General features: G+C 38.6%; 2 protein-coding genes and 1 non-coding gene across 3 annotated transcripts in view; 1 reads left to right on the top strand and 2 right to left on the bottom strand.

The window, feature by feature from the left end:
• Positions 1 to 26,543, top strand: part of LOC109537240 (glucose dehydrogenase [FAD, quinone]) — a 386,158-nt gene that overhangs the window by 126,553 nt on the left and 233,062 nt on the right. The gene's annotated exons all lie outside the window — the stretch shown is intronic.
• The window catches only part of LOC109537248 (synaptogenesis protein syg-2), a gene marked incomplete in the record, with an annotated part of 105,321 nt that overhangs the window by 46,407 nt on the left and 32,371 nt on the right, over positions 1 to 26,543 (bottom strand). Inside the window, 1 exon segment of the mRNA XM_048662093.1 lies at positions 804 to 936. Coding sequence (XP_048518050.1) covers positions 804 to 936 — 133 coding nt within the window.
• Positions 21,241 to 21,312, bottom strand: Trnad-guc. The gene has a single exon. It is a non-coding gene; the product is annotated as a tRNA-Asp (tRNA).

The raw sequence follows: 26,543 nt of genomic DNA, 5'->3' as shown, positions 1-26,543 counted from the left end.
CAGCTGTGAATCCATCAGGAGCAACAAGTTGCGAAAGTACAAAGCCTCTGGTGTATTAATTAGTCGCTCCCTTTCGCGCTCTTAAAAAGTCTTCGAGTTTAATTAGTTTCGACGCCAATGTACAGGGTGAGCAATTCGGAGATTCGAACATCTACAAAGCAGCTGCAAGACGACCTACGCAGCTGAGACGCAGCTTTTAAGATCAACGGAAATGAAGACGCTGAGGTCCATAGTGGGCCTAACTCTATAACGAGTAATAGCTATAGTATACTATGGTGATGTTTAGAAAAATTGGTTCAACTTGGGCAACCTTCCTCTACTTCTGACCTGTGAAGACCGAGACTTTCGTGAGCATTCTTGTAATAGACGAAATTTTGAATTACCATTTCCATCAAGGCCAGAAGCTGGGGCGATCCCTTAACACAGTTAGAGTGCTGGGTTACTAAGCACCCCCTTGCATACATCAGCGCGAAGAAGGCAAATTATTGCAATGCGTAGTTAATTATTAAGCATTCTCGACCTGGTCCGGAAGGTGTTGCGGTACAGGGGAATCAGCAATAATTCATCGAGGTTCGACGAGCAGACGGACGGATATAATGATAGCAAATCGACGTTCATTAGCGAAGCGTAAATGGCCCGAAACCGAGTGGACATCATTATTTATGCGAAAACAGCGGAAGCAATGCCGTAATTATCAGCCGTACTTTCAAGCCACATTGTCCTCAAATGCTGACTGCGGGCATTAAAAGTGCAAAAGTGACCGAATGATTTATAATGATTCGATATTGGAACGTTGAACTTACTTGTATATCGGCTTGCTCTGTTTGTCTCTAAACCAAAGCACCATGTAGACGCGATCGTCACTGAAGTTGGGCTCGATGTCGCATGGAAGCATGGCCGTCTTTCCCATCACAGCTTTCACTTGAACAACAGTTCCTGGAAAGAAAGCAATTGTTATTTAGACAAGTTCCAGCAATAAGTGACATTGTGTATGTCAATGTCGCATTTTACTGCGACAAATCGTCGTGATAGTCACGTCGATGTGACCTGGGCAAATAAATGACCATGTCATTTACACGTGATTGTCACGTCTGGTGCTATTTGAGTAAGTAAGAAACAGTTTCTCGAGCAAATAAATCCGAGCAGAATAGTAGGTACTTAATGTCGTGACAATTCAAAGTTCATTAGACTGTTGTAGCCCCTCGATATGGCAGCCACCGCCAGTCACTGCCTGATTTCAGATGCATTAAATGCGCAAAGTTTCCCGTTTCGCCTTAAATCCGGTAAGCCTTTCAGCTTTATTGCGTAACAAAGTTCACTATAACCACGTGCCGTAAAAGGCATCAAGAAAATTACATGTTATAGTCATATTTGCCGTTGAATGTCCTGGCGATCGCTTAAGGAAGATTTTATTGGTGCAGGAGATCGTCGCAGCCATCGCCACTAAGCGGGATTTTCATTTTTCCATTCTCTCAAATCTTTCTGGAAGTTGTTTACATATTCATAAATGAGATCGTGGCTTGTTCTCGTGCCAAAGACTCTGTTTAGTTTCGAGCAAACATTATTTACTACCCTTTTCAATTGGAAGACAAATAACAAATCAAAAGAGCCGACTTTTAGGGCGATTTAGAAATCTTCTAAGTGTTTTGGAAAAGTTTACCTCTGGCAAAATCATACAAGGGACCAGTTGACTTATCTGATTATGAGCACCAAAAATTTGCTGAATCACGTGTAGAGATACTTACTACTAGAGGTGGGATAAACGGTTATTTTTCCTGAACAAGGTTACAATGTTCCAGTTCCACGTTGGTAATAGGTTTCAAAATGTGGTTCCAAACAAAACATGTTACTTTGAAAATTTTTAAAAAGCAAACGGCTGCAGCTATTGCGTAGTGCGCACAACTGTTTAGGTTTAATGAGACGGTTCCAAAAAGAACGGTGGTGTTCCAGTTAAGCTGATAGCTTTATATTCTCCAATTTTTTTGGGATTTTCTTTCCTCGGCCGTTACATGTATATAAATACACAGCAAAGTTAAACAGAAATAATCTCATACAATGCGAGTCGCTTAAGTGTAGCGGTCCAAAATCGCCAGCTCTAATAACCAAGTCATGCTCTGAGCGCTGCTCGGTGGGACTCAAATCATGCATGAACCAACCTTGATCCGCAGGAGCAGCGAAAATTAAATGCGGCACGTTTCAATTATAGTATACGACACTGCCTATTGAATTAAGCATGTATTATTCAGCTGATCCTCAATGGGCGCAGATATTAACAGGGAACAGATAAGCTGCAATCAACATAATATAACCAGAAACCCGAATAAATAATTCACGACGCTCGCCCCCTTCTGAAAACGCGTTAGATGTTCGGAATCCGGCACTTAATTGAACTCCTTTGTATTTGGTGTATACGTTATCTTCTCCTGCATTGTTTTGTACATTTCACCGGAATCGATTGGTTGAGTTTGGTGGAAAACAGTGAAGTTCCGATTTCGGACTTTAATATCAAACTGGAAACACATTTTTCCCCAACAAGTTGCATATGGCTTCTTGGGACAGACAAAAACATTTTTTTGTCGGTTGGACTGCAGCCAATCTGAAACTCCTTTCGGATGTGGAATTACTCTGGCAAATAAATTGTCCAATTTGCTGTTTGGAGCTCGGAGGGCCGTTTGGGGGCCGACAAAAGCGACAAAAAGGGATTTTTATTGTGCCAAAGCGAAAAAGGTAGCGACGACTGCGAATAGCTCTAGAATGCGTTTAAGGCAAACAGGAATTTAAATAAGAGCGATTTCCTTTCGTCAGTGAATCGAAGCAATTCGAATCCGTGTCGTTGCCGGTTAATCGTCGTAGGGAAAAGACAAATTCCAACTCAGCAAACCGAATCAGAATGTAGGTTTGTTCAAAATGTGCCCGTATATTCCAGCAAAGTGTAACCAAGCTCCCTGGCAACATTTTCTTAGTTACACTTCCCTGCTGCAAGTTATATGCCTGCCTCGAAACATCCCAACGCCAGTCCCTTTGGGATATTAAATTGCTGCGCTCTCAAAGTTTACTTAGTGTTGGATCTAAGTAATAGCTTCCAGTTTATCTTAACCGGAGCGAAACAGTAGCTAAACAAACTGTAAAATACCTGAAAATGTTCGAAACGCGTTTGCCTTGATTGCAGAAAATGCGTCAGCCGTTTCCTCCACTCGCATCGCACTTGAGGGCCGCCTCAAAAGCACCTCAAGTAGCGTATGCAGCCCGAAATTAGCATCCCACAATTGATTGAATATCAGCTCAGATGATGGAAACAAGCCCTCTAGTCCCATATCAGCTACATAAACAATCTAAAACATGCGACGTCGAACCGGGCGCTTAATTTCTGCTTTATACTCTGATGCAATTCCCAACGGGAATTAGCGCTGCTGCTTATCCGGGATGTGCGATTTTTTGTTCAGTTTGCAGATTTTATTCAAGATTTAATCGAAACTTTTTTGTTTTTTTGCTTTCGGCGTCATCCTTGTGCCGATATGCGCAAAGAATTGCAGTCGGAAGGCTGGAAAAGGCCATCGAACGTCGAACGTGTCTTCTATATCGTAAGCAACCTGGGAAAACGGAGCGATCAACACAGGTAAGGGGGCACACCCAGGACGGGAATGGCAACATTGGGGCTACTTCATAGCTGGAACAGGAGACGGCGCTGTGGTACTTCCGGGCAACAACACAGAACATCCGTGGGGTTGCCAGGGGAGATGGATTATTATTGATTTGATGGTGACGGTGCAAGGCGTTCATTAAGATTATTGAATTTTGCATCGACCAATATATCTAACAATATATTAATTCTAGTTTATTCTATTTTTGAACTTTGATCTTGGATATTCTATTTGAATATGTGATGAATATCAAATGAATATTTGAAACGGAGAACTGTGAGAGTTAAAGCTTTGAACTATTAGAACATGCTGAGTTTAGGTCTAGGGTCTTGACTTTTTGATTAAAAGAGCTTCTGGAATTGTCAACTTGAAAATGTGCAGATGGTCAAGAATCTTCTAGATTTCAGCGCCCTTTAGCTTGGAGCATCATAGTTAATGGTCAACTTTAGCAAAATATTTGAAGACACCTCAAGAGAAACGTGAGCTAAACTAGCTCAATTCAAAATCAATTCTGCAACGTTCCTTGTGCCCAAATGGAAAGCAGATAATGAGTCCTGTGGAGGCAAATTGACTTCGATCAATAGAATCCTTCAAAAATGGGATCTTGGGTGTAAAAAGCCGCTGCCTTTATTGCATAGCTTGAATTTAGAATTCGGGCAATTGTCGGCACAAAGACCCACATCGCTCCACACAATTACTACAATTCAATAGAACTGACGTTGTTCCCTTCCGATCCTTGGACGCCACAATGGCACTGGCGAATTTGATTTTTCACGTGAATCCCAGATTCGGAAAGAGGGATTATCCCTGTCGGCCTACATCCTTCTCTTGCTTACTTCAGAAGGCTGATTTCGCCAGTTTAAATTCGCCTTTACTGCCGATAAATTAAGGTTACCATCTGGGTAAACACTGAGCATTCTTATGGTTACTCAGATATCGATGATCGTTGCTTTACAGCCGATGGATTTTCGTTATCACTCGTAGTCGAATTTGGGATTCGGAAAATGATCAATCGAAAAGCCCTGAACGATATGGCACGATGACCGTAACGGCGAAATTATGACATATTCTGAGGGCGAAAGAATGGAAAAGGAACTTTATATCGCTCATGAAAGCCCGGGGGGAATTGGAAAGAGAAGGATTAGACTTGTCAGTCGATATATATTGACAGTGAGTGGGTTTTGCAGGCTTTTATTTGATTACGTGGGCGACAAATGAGGTTTACTTCGATTTACTTCATCATAGATCCGAGCCATGGCTATTGTTTTTGCGTATATCGTTAGTATGCACTTTTATATAACACCCACAGAAAGTGGCAACAATTTCTACATTTTTGTGTGGATTATAGCATGATTTCTTTTTGTGATTCAATGTGTTCCTCGGGGAAAACCATTTCTGGAACATGTTATGTTTAGGCAGCCAACATAGGTGGAATAGTGCGAGAAGTTGCATATAGTTTAGACGAATAACAAAATATGACACTGGAAGGGTGTGTCATGGCGTCTCTCGTAAGGTTGTAGCAGCGTTTGAGTTTATCTATGTTTTCCATTGCAGTTTTGAGTTAATACAACTTATGGTGTTTTATTAAGGAAGAATAATACACCACAATTTTTATTATATTTTCTTTAGTCGCCACTAGGGATGGTGGGTATTTAACGTAACCGCTAAAATAACATAGTTACAAACGTTTAACCTGGAACCGTAGTTCCAGCTAGCACATTTAACCGATTGCTTTTGGAACCGTCTCATAAACCCTAAAAAGCCGTTCCAGTAACCATTTATCAACGGAAAATATATATAGTGGAGTGTTGCCTTGATTATTGTGTTAATCCCTTTTCGTTTATAAGAATTGCTGTTCAGTTCTCCAGAATCCATAACCGTTCACATATGAATCAGATATTAATTCGGCATTTTTAGTTTACTATTTCTACCATCATCATCATTGCGCATGTTTAATGAAAAAATTTAAAAGTAACATGTTGCTTTAGGAACCGCATTTTGAAACCTATTATCAACGTGAAACTGGAACATTGTAACCTTGTTACTAAAAAATATCCGTTTATCCCACCTCTAGTCGCCATATTGTTATCAAGTTGAATGGAAGGTTTCACATTTGTCGAAAAACGGAAAGCAATTTTTGAAGGGGCAAACCGATGGACGAGGATTTTCAACTAAAACTGTTGAAGGGGACGGAAGATTTGCAGAATGCCCAGAAGACCGATTTTAGTAATTTTTAGTTTAATTTTTCTCCTCTTGCAATAGAGGTATTGCAATCGAGCAAGCTCAAGGACAAATATTATCGCCGAATCCATTTGTCGGAACGGAAAACAACCGAAAAAGATTAGAGTGAAGTACGTACCGAGGCAAAATTTTTCCGTTATAGAAAACGCTTTACCAGACATTGATAAATGGCGTGGCATTTTTTACGTGGAAGTGAAACAAAGAGAGCGACAAGAAAATATTCGCTTTTTTGTAGGTGAGGCTGTGCGTAAAAGTAACGACACAGAAATAACCCATGTGAAAACACCAACAAGAGATGTTTGCTAAATGGGCTCCATCCATTACTCGGCCCGGAACCGACTGCTAAAAGTATCTATCAATTTAAGCGATACCTATTGTTCCCTCCAATGGCATGTGTTTGAGCATATTTTCGCCTTTTTTTAATTAATTATCCATCCACTGAACATCCAAGTTCAATACCGGTGGGAAAATGAGGACAAATGTTTTAATCCCTATTCAATTTAGGTGCAGCTGAGCCATTGAATTTTATAGGTACACATTTTTCACACAGGTTAGTTTGCCGATAACCACGTCACAGACTCTTTAGTCAATACTTTACTAAGTCGGATTAGATACTTTTGCACTGCCTAAAGTCTTGTAGATGGATCCTTAAAGCTTAAATTTCTAATTTTTTAACAGTCATTCAAACTTTTTTAATTTAAATGTGGCAAAGCTACTAGACTTTTCTAGGGTGCCTACATTTTTGCGTCAAATTACTCCAATTACTCGCATTACACACACTCTAATTAACAATTGCTATATCAGCAAGTTTTTCATTTAATTTCCATTTAATGAAATGGCTGCCATCGCGGGTTTTAACCGCTTCAAAGGGCCCAGCAAATGATTAATCGGACATTGCGGTCGCTCATGGCTTATAGCTGAATTTCCAAAAGGCTCTTGCCCAAAAAATGCTGCTATGTACAGCGCAAGTACCACGACTGGTGGTGTTTGGAGTATTCACTGCCGAAACGTTAGATAAATAAGCGCTGTAAGGCTTGAACCCACTCATTATCTAATATATAAATAAATATAATATAATAGATATAGTATAATTCGAAAGCCTGAAAGCAACGTACGACGTTCAATTAATGTTCACATGTACCGGCACGTCTCAAAAGCGGCAAACAATAACACCAAATTACGTTCGCAAATCCCAATAAATGTGCCTATATGAGGGCGGTTTAATGCGAACATTGATTAACACTTGCCAATTCCTTGGGAGTTGTAGGGATTAATTGTGACCCTTCCATGGACAATTTTAGGAAATCTAGCACTTGAACACCTCGCAAGATGGAAATATATATTTTTTTCATTTTGCTAGGAAAGTGCCAAGCTGGTAAAACGCACAAAATGCTTTGGTGTATGGCTGCTGGCCCTAACATTTAAAGAAAGGGACTTTGTCGGCAATTCGCAAGGGGGTCAGAACGATTTTTCCGAAAGATCGGCCCATTTTTATTCCATCCAGCACAGTCAGCATTTTTAAATTAGGCCACTTTGATTTACAAACACGATCCTGTGGAACGCGCCTCCCCGTTAAATGATTTGTAAACTGGGGCGTTTTCTGTTGTTCATCGCAAAAATTAAGACCAAAACGGCTCACCTAATGATCAATCGGTTCGGGTTAGGGAGCTCGTTTTAATGCCTCAGAGAATTGAAAATAATTGTAATAAAACTCGATCTAAAAATTGTTGGGTGTTCCGGTTGTTACCTGCTAGGTGTTCTTGTAAAGATCGCTAGTTTGAAGGGGCGAAACAGTGGGGAAACATAACTCCAAAACCAGAATAACAACTTCAGCAGAAAAAAGAAACAATGACATTGAAGAAGAAAACAGCCCAATACAGGAAATAGAATCTAACAGAACACGATGGTGTAAATCGCACACTTCTAGTGTAAGTTTGCAAAACCTCAGGAAAAAAATATCCCCAACGATGCCCCAAGCTCCCGGAAAAATTCGCTACTTTCCAGCAATGGCCGCAATGGCAAACCTATATTTTCTATTATTTACCCATGAAACATGTTCAATTTTAGGCATATAATAATATAGGCAATTTTTTTAAATTTCAATTGTACATGTAAAACATCTCGTTGAGTCATTTTTCTTGTAACCATTAAAATGAACAAAGTGAGTGTGTTGAAAAAATTAATGAAGTTGTTGATAAAAATAATTAATTAACTTTCATTTTTATGCAAATTAGTCGTAACGGCCCGCTGACGCTCTAATAAACGGCGAATAGTTGGACTAATACATATTTCAGAGAAGCAATTGACTTTCATAACTTAACCAAGTTATATATCATACAAAACTGACGGTGGTTTAGCTGCTCTATATGGCTGTATTATCGTGCAACTAGTCACAACTTCGGTTTGCTTTTGCCCACACAGTGGCGTGCATTTTTCCGATTTAGTTGGCTGTTAGCAACAGTTATAATTTATGTCAATACGATCGCCGTTTTATTTATAGGATGTACAGGTTATTTTAGTAAGGATACAGAGAGTTACTGAGCAAAGACATTTTAGAATTACATTACATTTGAGGAAACAAACAGAACGTTTAAATATCCTACAAAGTGGACTATTCAAAATAGTTCTCTGACCATCATCAATTTGCAAGAAAAAAGTGATTTATAGATATGAGTGGAGCAACGCCAGCAAAGGAAATGCCTCCATTTGAATGAGGAAAAATAGGTAGGTACTGCGATTAGGGCAAAATAAGTAAATAGACAGTCTGTTTATTTCACGCATATATTCTCCCTGTCACCTGAAGACCGTAAATACACATTCAGTGCTTAGTGGATATTCCCGTTAAATACAGAGATAAAAAAGGGATTATAAGTTTAATGGCACTTAGAACTTTAGCAATTAAACTTCGAATACTTTTAATCTGTTTTTCTAGTACGGCCGTTTGCATCGAGAAAAGCGGAATATTTAAATTAGATCGACGTACTCTCATATGCATGCCATTGATCTTACTTTCCGCTCGAGTGGATATCCAGATTGCCAGACACAGCTAATCCGCCGGCACTTTCGTCGATGAAAAATTTAAATGCGGATTTTATCTTCGGCAACGATCAGTGGCGGCGGCGGCGCGTCCATGAGAGTTGGGCACAACTTGCTCCGAGCAACCCTTTAGGTGTACTTTAATTTTCTGCATGCATAGCCGTAAATTCTACCATTCGGGTCACTTTTAGCACCAAAAGCCACTGTTACCGGACGTGAGAATGGGTTTTAGTGGACGTAAATGCGCTTTATGTGAAAATAAGGCGGCGAGTGAAGATGAGCCCACAAACTTTTCGGGATTGATCGATCACTACCGTGAGTTTAACAAACTGATGATGTAGATAAGTTCGATATTGTTGAGGCGGATTCATTTTTTACAGACTGCTTGTTGGATATTTCGCCTCAAAAATGTTTGTCTTTAAAAAAGACAGAATTTCCTCACGTCTTTTATTACAGATTGATAAATAGTGCAAGAGCACTGTACTGTACTGCGAAATACCCAACAAGCAGTCTGTAAAAAAACTGATGGTGTTTCAAACACAAAGTATATCAGAAGATGGAAGCAAGAGCCTTGGTTTAGCAAAAATGCTCAACAACATATACAGGGTGATTCAGTAATATGTAATATTTCTGAAAGGAAATAAAATTTGCGTCAGTGTCGCGCCACAATTTCAAGATTGTTAGACTAAATTAATTAAATTGTTAGACACAATTAGAGCAGATCTCTAGTGCAAATGTAAGGCACCATCTTCAAGACTTGACGTGAGCGTCACTCTCTCATCAAAAGGGTTGACACCATCAGAATTTGAGTTCGTAGTCTTCAGAGCCTTATTAACGTGTTCAATTTAATGATGAGATTATTCCCGATATTCGAAAGTTATATAATGTGACGTGTCGTTTTTAGAGCACGGAAGCACTATTAATGGAAAACGCAAGAGGTACAACGTGGCGGATTAAATAAATTAGCTCGGTGTTGTATGCAAAACAGCTTTGTCGGCGAAACAATGTGGAGCTTTTAAAGTGCCTTTTAAACAGCTATGAAACAGGCTGGACATTAGTTTTGACATAATGTCGGTGTTTCATAATATATTAGACTAATGGTCGCTATACGTGCAATTCGTTCACGGGAAATTTTCGCGTCAATATATGTGGGCAATAGAAGAAAGATGTCATTTGGATCGAATACATTGCGGTGCTGATAAGCTCCCAATGTTAAGCTGCGTAATTAAATAAAGGTAAACACGAAATACCGAATTGATTACAAATTAGTCGAGTCTCTTGTTCGCCGTGTGTGTGTGTTAAACTGAAGCTGACTAATTTACCGATTCTATTTACATTTCATTAGTGGTGGAAAGTAAGCAATGGGCAACAAGAGGATAATACATTGAGCTAAACAGGCCCGTGTATGTTGACTGCTACATTTGGCAAACTATTAGCATTTATCATATCCGAGCAGATTATGCATACAACTAATTATGTGTGTGTGTGTTGTGCCGAACAAAAGTTAATTAAAGTAGAAAACTTGTGTGTACGCTAAGCCGCCCCGCCCAACTGGCCACCCTTAATTGCTATTCCCCAATTTACTTTGGCTCGGCAAAAATATCAAATTTGTAAACTGTTTTTGCAAACAATTTGCCCGGCAAAATAAACGGAAATGTAAATCAAACTAAACAAAAACCATATTAAAATTGCCATCGGACTTTTCAGTGCCAATTTACCCATTTTTAATGCATGAACGATTCAGAAAGTACAAAGGTTGGAATGTTCTGGGCAAACAATTTATTTTTTACATTCAGGTTAATTTCATCATTTCACATGGGTATTTTGATTTGGATGGAAAATATTTGTAAGGCATTTGAACGCTATGCAAGATTTATCAGTTCTTATATGCGGAAATAAGTTGAACTTATTAAAGGGTTGCAATTGAAAATGAGCCTCTAAACAACATTTTTAAAGGTTTAAGGTGTCCGATACATTAACAAGAAAACGCTTTCCTGGAATGTAGCATACATAGGCGAAGTACAAGTCGAGAGTGCTATTTTCAGGCTTCCCCAGCTGATGGAAGAAGAGCCAATAGGTCCGAACTGGTCCTGGGATGCTTGGAATTAGCACATCTCGAGATGTGCATGCCTATTTACACCCTCCTGCATCCTCATGCGAAATAAATGAGAAAATACATGGAAACTTTGCACTTACAATACCTAACTGCATGAAAGAGATCCATCGGGTCACAAAGCCAATGGAATTAGTGATTTTATCGAACCGATGGTGATGTCCGTGCCTAAATCATCCATTGGACCGTTTGAAGTGGAGCCAATTAAACATTCTATTCCAGCCATAGTTCCATTCATTTCGAAATCAAACAGAAATTTAATTATAAATGTGTGGAAATGATATAAATTCCAAAAAGCCGGCGAATTCATATTTTTCGTTTAAAATATATGTAAAAAATCCGGCATGGATCGAGCTTTAATTAAATTTTTATGTTGCTTCGACAAATCGTGGATTATATTCTGCTTTTCCAGATTAATCCATGCTGTTTTCCGTTAACAATTCAGCAATTACGGCATGTAAAAGGCATTTTAATGCTAAGTTTAATAAAACGTTTTCAGTTTATTAAAGACAAACTTTTCCGGGCGTTGTTAGTGAAATCGCCCGCCTTAAGTAGATACAAATATAGTGGAAGTAAAAAGCATTTGCTGCAGCCTCAAATGTACCGTTTATTTAATTTCGCACAATATAATGCAAAGAATCCTGAACGTGCTGCAAAACCCAATCAGTCGAGTTCTAGGGAATTTAATTTTTCCATTTCCACTTTCATATTGCGCGTTAAAGAACTGTAGAAGTGATTTTTATTTAAGCGGGTTAAAGTTTGTACTCTGAAGAATATAATTTTCCGGAGTTATTTCTCACATTTCCGCAGTGATTGTACATTGCAATGCAATGAAATAGTATAGAATAACAGCTCCACCCAGTAGATGCAGGAATAATTTGGAACTTTGTTTCCAATTCGCGGCAAAATCGTCGGCACTCGTAAAAATCGGCGATATGAAATATCGGGCGTGCAATTTCACGTGTTCTGGAAAATTTATCACGTATTCGGAACGTTCCTGCAGAGACTGCATGGTCTCGGTGCCGTAAAAATGTGTTATTATGGAATGTGCATCGGATGAAACGTTGCTGGCTTTTCGACGGCGCAAAAAAATGAGCGTTAACTATCCGGAGGGACTCACCGATGTGAGTGAGATTATAAAATGTTGGCGAACACGAAACGTGACACCGTAACTGTCAATTCTGCAATAAAATCGTCCGGAATAAATCAACTTTATTAGTCTTACATTTTGTTGTGTGTCTTTACTAGACAATATTGTAAGCAACCTCGGAAATCGGGGGAACCACTGCGGGACGGCAACACTGGAAAACGAGAGCGGCAACATCGGGGCTACTTCAAAGCTGGAACATTAGATGGCACGGTGGTACTTCCGGGCAATGGCTGGGCGTTGTCCAGGGATAATTAGTAGGAATTGACGGATGGATTTGGTGGAGATCGCGCAAAGCATTTATTAAATTACTTAATTCGGTAACAAGTATATTATTTTGCGAAGTTAACCCTAACCATGTATTTTGACTGCTGTCCAGAAATGAAGCATCCAGAATAAATACAAAATTCTGAATCTGATTTTTAAAAATTTATACACAAAGTCAACAATCCGATTTTGAGTGTAGCAGATTTTCCTGCGAATTCGATATTACCATTCATTCCAAAGTTTCCAAGAGTGTAACTGAGGAATAAAGATTTCTGGAAATTATTCTTCAAATATTCACACTTTCTCAAGTTTTGTAACCCAAACCGAAGATTTTTGAGAAACCGACTACAAAACATCCTTCCACTACTGCATGTCCAGCCTTTAATTTTGCACCCGCTACTTGTTTTCAATTAATTAATGAAATATGTTCCTGTCTAAATATGCAAGCTAGATCTATCGCCAACTGAACATTGAATATTATAACCATTTCATGATTATTGGACCGGTAATAAACAATTATTTTGTTGAAAACATTGCCAATTCTGCCGTTACTAATCGGAACGATGCAGCTAACATGCATGAAATGAATTGCTTTTTAGTTTGTTATTAACTTAAAACACAAACGGATGTTTGCACATTTCGCCATCGAAATTACACTAATAATACACCGTATTGGATGAATCAATTATCGCCAGATCAGTCATATGACGTCAAATGCACACACACACACATTTCCTTTCAGGAACATGAAAATCTACTAAAACTCTTTCGGGAAACTGCTCTTGGGTTTTATGACGCCCGTCAACTCAATAATGCATGTGATAGTTGGCGACGCAAGATTTTCGCGTTAGAGTCTTAACGACTGGCAGTAAAACGTCTCCAACACGCTAGACAACTTTGTTATCATACTGGTTGAGGTACCTGAATAGGGCTAACAACCCTGGCAAATTGTACACAGGATGTCGACGTAAACCAACAAATTTTATCCAGGCAAATTAATCACCCACGATGCAAGAAAGCCGATAGAGTGGAAACCTACCCATAGTTCATGAGTTGGGGGCTTACCTGGAGCAAAATAATATAATTGACTAAGGTGATTTTTGAATAGTTTTCGGCTTTCGTCGCTAAAAGATGCTGCTTTGTGCAAGGAAGGGCTTGCCGAAATGGTTTTAGAACTACATATTGCCGCTATTGAATTAAATTAAACAGCTTCGAAGCATCCGAAGTATGCCGGCTTGAATAGAACCTCCTCCAATGTTCCGCATTCATTTAAATAAAACCCTGTCCCGTAAATACTCTCGCTAATTTTAAAATACGACGTTCGCGGCTACCTCTGCGTGGGACTTTTTAAAATTACGCCCGCCAGTTACAACAAAAAGATAGCGGAATACTTTTGTTAACTTTTAAATTAAGCGGAGATTTACTGAATAGTAAGTGGCTAATAACACTATATCATTTGAATTTTTTGCCTTTTAACGCTGCAACGCTTTTGTGTTTCCGGTCCGGCGGTTTTAATTAGGCGCCAGTCGGTTTTTCTGTTCGAATTTTCCAGTAAAACGCGCGTGTGTCGTAGTCGGTCGGATTATGAGCTCGTGGCGAAGAGTAGCGCACTGACGTTACGGTGGGCGAATGGCTGTTCAAAATGCATCGATAAGGCCGAGAAGCGTAAGCACGAGAAGAGGCCGCAGGCCAAATCCTAACAAAATCGGGCACCTTTTGTAAGCCCGTTAAATCTCAAAGTCGTGAAAGTTTCGGCCGAAAGTTAATACGGTTGCGTATATAATGGAACGACAGTTTAATTTTATGCACCCTCCGCGCGTAATACTGTGGAAGATGAAAAACGTACACCTCCAAAGCAAACGCTGTAAAAGTAAAACCATGAAAAATTCATGAGCCCGTTTTTGACAGAAATTTAATATCCACACAACCGCCCTCCAGTTGCGTCTAGAGTCGAGCTGGATTCGCTTAATTTCATCGCGCCGTGCAAACCAAAACAGCGATTTATAATAAGCTGCAATAGAATAACAACAGATCCACTTTGAGGGCACCAATGCGTATTTCGAACAGCTTCTATTCTGTCGGTGTCATTTGTAAACATTCCAAACATTTTGTGAATTAAATCATGCAAATTCAGCATTTACGTTTAGAACGCAATTTTTAACTGCCCTGATTCCACTTTTGCGCCATAAGCTGCGGTTATAGTCAACAACAAAACATCTGTTGGATGTTTTGCCCTGTAAGGCCCTACGGCAAAAAAAAGGTTTTCTAAGGTTTTCTGGTATTCTTCCTTAAATTTAACCCTAACAATATAACAGTAGCCATAAACTGAAAATTACTGATAGGGTGTTAGACATGTAACTCAGTGAATTTTCAGAAGTGAGTTGGCGCACTGCTGGCGAAATCGCTTGGTGCGCAATCACCAGAGCAGTAACTCACCCGCACAGTAACTCAGCGGCGTAGTACCTATCGACCATTTTTTAGGTTAAAATTTAAGAAAAATCGCAAAACTGAAAACACAAATGTAGTTTAGCTGACTAGCAGCTATTTCATCATCAATATTATGCCCAGGAAACAGTCATAAATGTTAGTTTTCATTGTGATATTCAACCGATATTTCAATGCGAGGTTTTAATTAGTGGCTATAAAGATTATGACTTTTATAGAACTTGACTATGGCTTTTATATAGCGGTTTTACCGACCATGTCTTTCAAAAAGCCTTTAAGTTGCGTTATATTGCTCGTAAAGTAGCCTAAAGAGTCGCCGCAAAGATGTTTAATGTGATAAGGACACTTTGATACAATTATATGTTTACATAATAATATTCATAAGAGCAAAGAGTGCACTATTCGATGTTGGTCATAACAGAGAAACAAGCTAATCACGTTCCTCCAACTTATTAGCTACTGTACACTACAGCTTTTGGCACTAAGAGCACGACTTTGATCGATTACGCTCATAAGAATCCATTTGTTCAATAACAGGTTTTCATATTAATATTCGTAAGAAAAGGCAACGTATGAACGTTTTAGACCAGTTATACAGTATAAATGCTTATTGAAGATAGTTCGCCCATATTTCGCAAATTCATTTTATATTCAGGGTGTAACATTAATATTTGTTTTTCCAAATCTTTCTCCATGCTTGGATTTCATAATAGAACCTGATTAATTTTGATAACAAACACTCATCTGCTGCTTTTAATTTCATAACAAATCAAATTTTGAAGGCTTTAAGTGGAATTAGAACGTTTTTCAAAAGAACGTGTTTGTTCAATTCACTCTGGAAGCGTTCAATCAATCAACGGCCTTGGCCTATTCACATAAACTATAGATACGAAATATCTATTGGAGTTAGATAAGTGAATGCCCATATTGGGCCCTACTGAAAAAAAAACCGTTTCTCAGTCTTCATTTTTTTTTTTCAGTTATTGTATCCATTTGTTCAATTATTTTACAGTTACTGTCTAGGTTGACCGAACTACCCACTATTTAATTAAAGCAGTTTAATGAAAATAAGCCAAACTGAATTAAGGAAAAGCAATCAAACGCATCACAGTCAACTTGCTCGAATTCGAATCCTTCAAGTTGTCGATCGGCTTCAATTCCGATCTGGATATCCATTTGACAGTATGGCGTAGCTGAGGTCGCATATAAATATGGCAGTGAGAATGAAAAATTGATTGCCTGTGTTGCGATGCATTCATTTCTCCGGATCCCCGGCATATTTACTTTGTCGATAAAACGGCGCTGATTTTTGAATGCATACGTTATAATGTTGATGCCATTAGCTTGCTCCATCAGTTTGTTGTGCGACATTCTCATCGGCAGCTCGTTGAATTATTTCCTCATTGTTTAGTTTCGGTTTTCGACTATCAGCATGCTGTTTACATTGTATTTTCCAATGCTAGTGGAAAATAAAGTACCCAATTTAATTATCTTTCGAATGATGCAGAAGTGAGCGTTTTTGCCCATTTTGTTTCCGAGAAACTACTCAAATTTCCCCACTCATGTTGTTATTTCTGAATCGAGTTTTCAATTCTCTATCCAACGATGCCAAAACGAACTCTGGCTCAAATGGTTCTTGAGACACTTCGAAAAAAGCAGCGCCATGTTTGACTCGGTTTTGCATCTCAACAGAAAAACACGCAAATTTAAAACTTCCTCAAACGAAAACCAAAACGTCAAACGTAGCCAAAAGCAAAATCGAGCATGGAATACGTTTTGATAGTTCTCTGTCCCATTTGCTACAACAGAAAGAAGCAATGAAGAAGCTGCAATTGTTTGTATTCTGTGTTTAAAAGCTTGTTTCGGTCAAAAGACGCAGAGATTTTGGGTGGATCATTAAGAATCGAAAGTTCCTGTAAAATAGTCACATTATTTCGACAATGGCAATTTTCTGTTCAAACCCGGTTTAGAGATATTCACCTCAAAACCATCGTAAAAACCACCAGCAATACAGAAAACTTGAGTTTAACGCTGCGTCCAAATTTCCGATAGCAGAATTTGTGCGACCTCTGGAAAAACGAGACAGGGATACACGAAAAAAATGAAAACATAATGGAATGAAAAAGAAACATAAATGAATGAATCCGAACGGTGTGAATCTGCTCTCTCAATTCAATTTCGAATCAAACGGTTGATCTGAAGGTCCGTGCCGTTATTGCGCCGAGTAACTTTCGCCGAACAATAGGGCGAAGCGAAATAAAAGAGAACAAATTTGATTTAATATAAAGGAAATTCTGCAGAAAGGTCCCGTCGGTGAATACGAACACATTTATCTCTGTAAGATATTCCAATTGTTCTCATATACACACATAAAGCGGAAAATAAATTGGCAAATAAATTGTTTACTGCAATATGGACGATGAGCGACCCACATAATAGCATTTTCCAGCTCATAATTGAGTGACTATTAGTTTTGCCGGTTCAATAAAGGAACTTTCCACGTGGACAACTTTTTTCGAAAACTCAAGCACTGAGAAAAGCGGCCCGCAAGTACAACTACACCTTTATCTCATGTGAGCCATTCAATTTATTCATGTACACTTTGAATAAATCTGCGCATAAATTCGGCTTTGTGTCGCCGGAGGAGGAATAATTTTCGTTCCGTGAGCTTTGACGTTGAAATGTGTGATTCAAGATGGAAAATTCATTATTTAAATGCGAGAGACCGCCCTAATTGCAACTGCATACGCTCTTAAAACCGTCATTCAACTGGTGGATTTGTTTCGGGCTTGTGGCCCGCATCATTTTCTGTTTTCCAGCTTCATTAGTAATGACTTAGTGGCTTTTCATCAGCCAGACATTGAAGATGTTTGGAATTCTTAAGGAGCAATTAGAGAAAAAACCTCACGCTGTTTTGCTTGCACTTCGACAGTATGAATCGGAATTTGTCTGCATTTTTCCAAGAGTTGTAAAGGGTTCTATACAAAATAGACGCAGCGTTTTCTAAAATGTTTCAACTAAAATTCAACACTTGCCATTCAAAGAATTACTGGGCCCAAAATAAGCGGAAACGGAGAACTCCTGAAGTTCTAGTTCTGGGTTGTTGGAGAGCACAATAGGGTGTATTCACTTTTTCTTTAATGTTGATATACAGAAAGTAGTTATGGCAAACATCACACTGATATAATTTTTTTTTTTTAACTCGGTAACCATAAAAATATGTACACATAGTAAATTGTTTGTTGACGCTTTAAGGAATCCTTATGAAGCCATTTTTTTAGTTTAACGCAAACTATAAATTATTTAAATTCGCAAAATAATTAATAAAACACAACCACACAACTAAACACTATGCACAGATTGTAAACAATCAGCCATTTATATGACCAGAGACGTCACAACCATTAGGATTGCGTTTTAGAGATTCGTGAATAATTTGAATTTGTTTATTAAATATTTGACAAAATGGCAATACATAGATAGTATAAACTTATTTAATCTTTCACATATACATATATTACCGTAGATTAATGTTCAGTTTGTAGGAATTTCGGATTCAATAAAAACACCCTATTGAAAAAATAACCATAAATTCGCTATCACCGATAAATAAACGGAAAAAAAATTGAAAATGACGAATCCATGGGCTTTAATTTTAAGGACACCGAAGTATTCGCAAGTGTTTCAAATGATATTAATAGAGAATTTTCAGGCTATCTGGGACTTTTTGCACGAATTCCATTCCCGAAACTTCTCAGTCCACAGTCCATGTACCGATTTACATGCAACTCTGCAGGAATTTGGTTGATATATGGCCCCAAGGCGGGCTCGTCGCAATTTTAAGTAGAAGAGAATTAGGCCATCAGGGCGTTGCAGCATCCTATTTTCTGGAAAGCATCTCGAGGTTGAAAAATCACTCAATTAAGTGGCGTGTTCGCTATGAAACTGCAAAATATTAAGCACATCCAGTCCTAGACACTTTCGCATTATATTGCACAGCAGCGCCGTGTGAATATAATGATCTGCTTAGGATTCTTCCAGAGGCGAAACTTGGCTCCAAGAAATTCTTTTATTTGTTGGCCGAGGTTGTGCGTGCTTGACCCAAGGGACAGCTTCGCTCCGAGCTCCACATTGTCCTTCTAGGAAAGTTTACTTAATGAATAGTTAAGTAGTGGGGCCCGAAGAACCCAAATTAATTATTGGCCAGCCACTTGGAGATAAAGATTGAGGGCACTCAATTAATCACCAGAGGAACTTGCGGGGTTTTTTCTTTCGTCCACTAATTAAAGCCGGGTTTATATTGTGAGTAGCCGAAAATGTTTCCTCCTCTATATGCCGGGCGTGTAACACTTGCAGCTTGCTTTTATCTGTGCGAAAGTTCGGTGAATCTAACGCGGCTCACCAAACTAGCATGCAAACCAACCAGAAAATCATTAAAACTTTGCCAGTAGCAGGCATTAATCAGCTCCAACAATAAGTTCAACATCAACGATACAAACTGTTTTATGTTTGCTTGTGGGAGCGGCGACGGATTTGTTTGCTGGCTCCCATTTATGCACACATACATGAGTTCAGGCTGACAGAGTTGGCTGTTTTACATTGCGTTAGACATGGCAACTCGAGCTTTAACAGCGATAACCATTAATTCCTATTGTTCAAGCGCAGATCTCCAATGAAAAGTGACAAAGGAAACATTTTTATTCCAATATCACTTAACTGGTTTGATTATAGACGTTGGCCCCATAATCCCGCCGCGTGTGACATCGATTGACCAAATAAAAGCGATTGGTGATAAGTTGCCATTAGCCGGTGTCGTGTCCGAAAACAAATCAAAAGACGGGCGATTTCGGCTCATCGCCTCAAATAAAAACGCTCTACTCGTCGATAATTGCTCTGTGCTCCGAATCGATACACACCACTCCGCCTAATACCGTTCCATTTGCATAACCGACGCCAAAACTCCGAAAGAAAAAGTTTATTGGCTTTACGCCGTGCTGGGGAGTGTGCCATTTGAATAAATAATGAGACAAATCATTCCTGTGTATACTTAGTTATTTAAAACTGGCTTAAATTATAGAGACGCTTAGGGGACCGACAGAATACTCGTTTTTCCTCAATCAATTGCACAGTTGAATGGACGTTGTAACAGTGTGTCACAGTTTTTTTACTCACATTTTTGCAATACTATCAGAAGTGGACAGAGAGATGATGATGTAGGTCCACGCAAATCTAAAACTTCTTGAATTCAAGCATTTTTTGAGAAAACTGCCAACATTTGCTTATCGATGGTTCACTTTCTAAAAAGGCCATTTATTTTTCTCTAGAATGATGGATGTACAAATGAGCGTTCTTGCTTATTTTGCATCCGAGAAATGAGCAAAAACGGGAGGGAAAACATGGAATTTTGGCATAATCTTGCACCTAAGTGTCTGATACTCAAATTTCGCTTTCTGGGTCAAAACTACTCGAATTTCCTCACTCACGTTGTTACGACTGAATCGACTTGTCAATTCTCTATCCAAATGGTTCTTGAGAAACTTCGAAAAAAGCAGCGTTATGTTCAAGTGGATTCTGCAACTCAAACAAAAACCACGCAAATGTAAAACTTCTTGAATTCAAGCATTTTTTGAGAAAACTGCCATCATTTCCTTATCGATGGTTCACGTTCTAAAAAGGCCATTTAGTTCTCTTTGGAATGATGTTAAAACGAGCGTTCTTGCTCATTTTGCTACCGAGAAACATGCAAAACGGGACGAAAAACATGAAATTTTGCAATAATCTTACGCCACCCTTGCACAAAACGACGATAATTTTTCTAATTTCATACACAACAGAAGACTGTATTTTTTCTACACAGCCCCCCCTGGACCCCTTGGACCAAACTTGGTATTTGAGGCTTTTGCAACATGCAAATCTTAAATTTTGCTCTTATCTGTAGACGGCGCTTCTAACATGTCTTTCTCTCTTTTTTCCACCTAGAGGCAGCGCGTGATTGATAGGAACATTCCATAATTTTTTTCCAACTTTCTCGTTTATTTGCTTGTGCTAAACGCGCTGGTAGAGACTTATTTAACAATTTTTATAGTTTGGAGTCAATCTCAAGACTTCGGAAGATTTTGGGTACCATTGCTATAAAATAATCTGCCACACATTTTTTGCCAGTTTGTAGTTGTGTATTGTCGGTTATTTAAAAAGAGGAATTAATTTGAAGCATTTTTGTTAATATTCTGACACAACCGAATTTTCTGGGATATAAGTTTGTATTTTGAAAAATTAAACCGGATTAGGTTCCAGCGGGAAATGGGGAACATTTTACAAAAAAAAATGTTTTTAAAATTTTCAAAAAGTTTCTCTCCGGCCGGGAATCGAACCCGGGTCTCCCGCGTGACAGGCGGGGATACTTACCACTATACTACCGAAGACTCATAAGGGATAATAAACTTACATGCATCAATATGTTCATGCCCTTTGCAATACATGCATATGCACACTACATCGAGCGGCATATCTATTTAGACTTTACCTAAGGAAAAAACGTATCAATCGTTCCAACTGAACTTTCGTTTACATAGAGTTACGTTATGTAATACGGTATAAATTGTTGGAAATCTTATACAGTGTCTGGTAGACTTACTTTAAGTTCGCGCCAGAATTGTACCGGAATATTCGAGTGTTGAAAAACGGCTCTATCAAATAAGCGCGACGCGCCATAATTAGATGTGAGCGGAAGTATATTTCTGGAATCTTTCCAGTCCCAAAAATATAACAATATGGACTTGCTATTGCATGTGAAGTTAGCGCTTGTATGAGAAGCGTAACTTTACTCTTATTTCAAAAATGTTTTCAAGAATTTATATTCAACATAAAAATAGCGCTCAGGTTAAACCTTTCTTATGTTCCAGTGTGGAAAACGTTAATAGATTTATTATATCCCTACACGTTCAAATAGTTTTTACCAGTTTTTTTCATAATCAAATCCTGCTTACCCACGAAGCAAATTTTTCACCCACTCATTATGCAATTTTGCCAACAAGCATTTGTGATCACAAGAAAACCCACATGCAATACATATTTCCGTGAGTGGGTGGGCAGTATTAACTGGATAGGATTTCATAGATATGAAAGGTCAAATTACGAAAGATATCGTGATTTTCTTGAGGAATATTTGCCTATTTTTGAAGCCCTAGACAAGCAAATCTAAGCAGTTTATATTATTTCCTTTGGAGACATCATTTAGTTGATGAAAAATTCAAAAAAATTACCAGCAATCCAGAAAACCAATATCAAATGCAAGTTTCTCATGTTACGAAACCGCCGAATACCAATCGATATGATGTAAAAGATTACTTTGGACGTTTCATCTAAAAAATTCCTGAAGGATCGAAGAATTTCGGTAAAATATAGTGTACGGAGATTCATTGCACTTAAATAATAGTTGTAAGTTGCTTGAAACTTTCCCGCAAATGAACATAAACAGGTTAACAGAACACCTAATAAATACGGAACAGCTTGCAGCCCCAAACCAAACTGAACTTTGTGAACCACGTGAACTACGAAAGTTAATTATCGTTTAACGTCCAAGGTACAAATAATTAAACTGTTAATAGTCGGCGAAATTTAAACAATTCCGTCGCTATAATTTTTTTTAGTGTCCGTGGATTATACATTCTCTGGTAAGTGTTCAAACAGTTTTTTCCATTCTCTCGCCCGTTTAACTATCGGGAAATCGGTTTGCAATTTAAAAGTATGTTGCCCGCAGGCAAACAGCAAAACACACGGACCAGTAGCACTAATTAAAACTTCGAACCAGATGATAACCGTTTTGGACAAATAAGCCGTAGTAATATAGCGCAAATGATTTTATAAAAAAACAAATAGGCATCTTTTCTGAATATTTGTAGGTATAAAATTATGTGCAACATCACGGGGTAGCAACTCTGACACGAAAAACACGATTAGACGCAGAGTAATTAACAATTTTCTTTGACAAATTGTGGATATTTAATAAACTCTTTCCATTTATATATCATATCAATGGGAGCCATCCGATTTAATTGCCATGTAGTATTGAATAAACGCGGTAAAACCCAGCCGAAAAACAAAAACTAGACAATTTTATGTGAATTTATCAGCGATATCAAATGACCGTAATGCATAATAACCGAGGCAATAACCGAACCCGAACTACGAAATTCGATCGCGCATAAAACCAGAGGCAAAATTATTGCCACTAAAAGTGTAATATAAAAACCACTAATCACCGAATATCACGTTGTATTACATTCCATATTATATGATAAATTCCATGTCCAGTTCGACCAAGTTAATAATCACCATTTTCGATGGGTCGACTCCAGCTTTCATTAGTTGTTCGTTTGAGTTTGCCTAGTGGCGTTTTAAGGCAAAGAATGCCAAAAGGGTGATCGATTAAACATGGCTGAGATTAGACACATGCAATTTTAGAGCCGCCGATTGGAATTCTGCGAAAAATGCTGGCAAAAAGCAAGCGAGCAAAGAGTCAAAGAGTAAATTTGGCGAGAAGCTTTGAGTATGTAAATGGCTTCAATTGATCTTATGTCATTCTGGCTATCGAATCTTTGGCACCAGTATCTTCTGGAGATTTATCGCAAACATTCGACTTCTTTATTTTGTTTCCAGTTATTTCAGTCTTCTGTTTTCATTCCCACTAACCGTCCTTTCTTGTTCTACTTGTTGCTTAATAGATTCTGAACTTTGTCTCTGTGCGAATAATGAATTACTTACCACTTCAACTTCAACCTTCTCATGCTCTCACGTTTCGGACCCACAATATTCCAATTCCATCTTTTCTTGGACAATTCTGTTCCAAGCTAACATTCAGTTACATTGAAAATTGAAACTAATCACATGTTATTTCTTATTTAACTTTGTATGCTTTTCTTAGTCGCGTATAAAAGTTCGTCTTAGGTTTTGTTTGTAACCAACTTACGAGAAGAGATCAAACTGAAAATCGCAAATCCATCACTACTCAACAAACACTGTCTGCCCACAAAACAACCACTTAAAAAAAATTTGATCTCTGAAATGGTTTTTATTTTTTTGAACGTATGAAAGAGTTTTCAGTGTTTCCAGATATCGCATAAAATGGGATCATCAAATGCTTCAATCAAATGCAATAGACGTCTAATGATCATAATTTCCCAGGGTTTAATCAACTTTAACCAGAGCAGACATCCAAATTTGTCCCGGATGGTTTTTGCATTCGGGATTGCGAGCGAATCTCGATAAGAATCCGTGCAAGAACTGGCGCAATTTGAACGAAAAGGCACTAATCAGGATAAGCAAATCCAAGCGCCAGTATAAAATGTTGCTCGATGCCATAAAGATAGTTGATTGCCGTTGGGCTGCGATCGTTTGTCCCATTTCAGAGCGATGACAATTCGCATTTTAAATACGTTTTATTTTTATGGGTTTCATGAGCGAGACTTTATTTGCCTACTTGAAAATGAACTTTGTCCGATTGCACCGGATTGCAAGGAAGTAAATGCCCTGAAAAGACAATGAAATCTTTACTGTTTGTTCCTTCGTGTCGCCAAACTACGATTGTACGTGAACAATTAAGGTTCATTTGTAGTCGTGTTTTCGCGTTTATTTTCAGTAAGTCAGCGAATCAATGGGAAGATACGCAACAATCCTTCAGGCGAAAAAATGGTATGCGAATGCCTAGGCAAACTCAATGAACTAGGCAGGAGAAATAAGGTCCTCTTCCTCTCCTTTCTCCGAAACGCACAGGAATTGGCTATTGGAGCTAATGAGGGGGCTAAAAAGGGCACCGAAACTCCCCTTAAACCAGAACCTGCAAGGACGCGCTGTATTGGAAAAATATTGCGTAGTTTGCTAGTTTATCAGAAGCTATTACTAAAAGCAACATTTAGAAATATATGGGATTTAAAATAGTGAAGAGTAGAGTAGAGTCCCTGTAGAGTTCCCTAGAATCTCTTCAAAATGGAAGTTGATGCTTGTGAGAGTTTCAACCGAATTGATACCTTGCAGCGGTCGCTAAATCCGTTTCTGAGTAGCACAAAGTGCGCAATAATCCCCAAACAGTGGATAATAGTTTAAAGGCAGTTTGCTAAACGAAAAGGGATGGTTCAGTAACCAATTTAACCCAGTTCTGACATAATTATATCGGAGCATAAAGTTAGCCGGATCTAATAAATAATGCATGTCCAAAACCGCCAACTGATTAGAGATGGGGTGCTGGAACGGTGAGAGGCCAGGATACAAGCAAGTTTCGTTTCAATATTTAAGCAATTTAATCAATATCATCCAGTGGAAAATTGGCGAACTCTTTCCTAGGGCATCTGCCCTATCCAACACTGTCGCCACAATGGAATACTGCAGTCTTGACTGAGCGGCGTGGAACAAGCCAAACTAAAGACTATGTTCTTGTTAAGCGAAACAAGACGTTCATTATTCGTAAGGAGCCGAGTCCCGTCATGTAATTATAAAACTTCGGAACTTTAGACAACACGATAATTACGCTTAACGACAAAGACGAAATGTGAAACATAAATTAGCGGGGACCAGGTGGATTGTTGAAACCCTTCCACTAGCAGGACAAGGAATTTCCTAAGGGCGAGATGCGTGGGGGCATGATATTGACTCCGCTATGATCTAACTGTTCATCCAATCACCAAAACTTTCCATAATTTGAAAATTGCAAAAGAATATCACAAAAAGGGAAATTCGAATGTTGTGAACCACCACCCTCGTGCTTTTCCTTCTGATATTCAACTGAAGAAATTAATGAATGGCGTCAAAAGACTGGAATGAATGATTTACGTAGTCGCACTTCAATTGGGGCTCGTTTGTCTCGATTTGTTATTTAATTGTCATCTCGTCGCTATTTGCCGAGCTTTTAGTTTCGATATTGACATCATCAAGTTAAACAAATACAAGACCATTTATCATTGAGTGTGGGTTTTGCCAGGGGCGCTACAAAGTTGTTAGAGCGCTTATTGCTCCGTATTTTTCTTAAACCGTTTCCGATAAATCATCGGTCCCGAGACCTCCTTTTCCATTTTTCGACCCATTTCCATCCGGCATTCCAATTTATGGAAACACATTACCAATTAATTCAATTTCCGCACTTCAACCTGGCCTGGTTCGGGACTGCGCTCGATATCCGGCAGACATTTACATTTATACATTTTTCGCCCTCAAAATGCCGAGAAAAAAAACGAACGTGGAAGCGAACACCTGATTTATTTGCCTTTTGGAATATTTCAAACGACACCAAGTGGCCCAATAAAACTGTTTTTGATAAATATGGGAATGGTCGACGCAGAGCGGCCTTTCGGAACGTATTTGCCTTCGGTGAATTTGGCTTTTTCAGATCGTTTTTGCGCCGATGAACATCGACTGTTTTCGAACTATTCCCAACAGTCTAAACAGAAGGATTAACGATTTAAAATTATTTACTTACTAATATCTATACAGGGTGATTCAAAATTGGCGTCATTTCTTTTAAGGGGTAATGGAGGCTCACTTAGGGAGTACGAGGAAAATATTGTTTTCGAAAATTTCTAGAAGATATTAACAGTTGAAGATCGAATTTCAACTTTGCTATTAAGCATTATTTTGAAATTGTTCCATGTTTAATTGGTAGCAT

Source organism: Dendroctonus ponderosae, unplaced genomic scaffold (genome assembly GCF_020466585.1).
Source record: "Dendroctonus ponderosae isolate FM_Combo_2020 unplaced genomic scaffold, Dpon_F_20191213v2 Dpon_F_20191213_10, whole genome shotgun sequence".
Lineage (NCBI taxonomy): Eukaryota > Metazoa > Arthropoda > Insecta > Coleoptera > Curculionidae > Dendroctonus > Dendroctonus ponderosae.
Note: the sequence above shows the minus strand (reverse complement) of the source record. Positions and strands in the feature narration are given on the sequence as shown.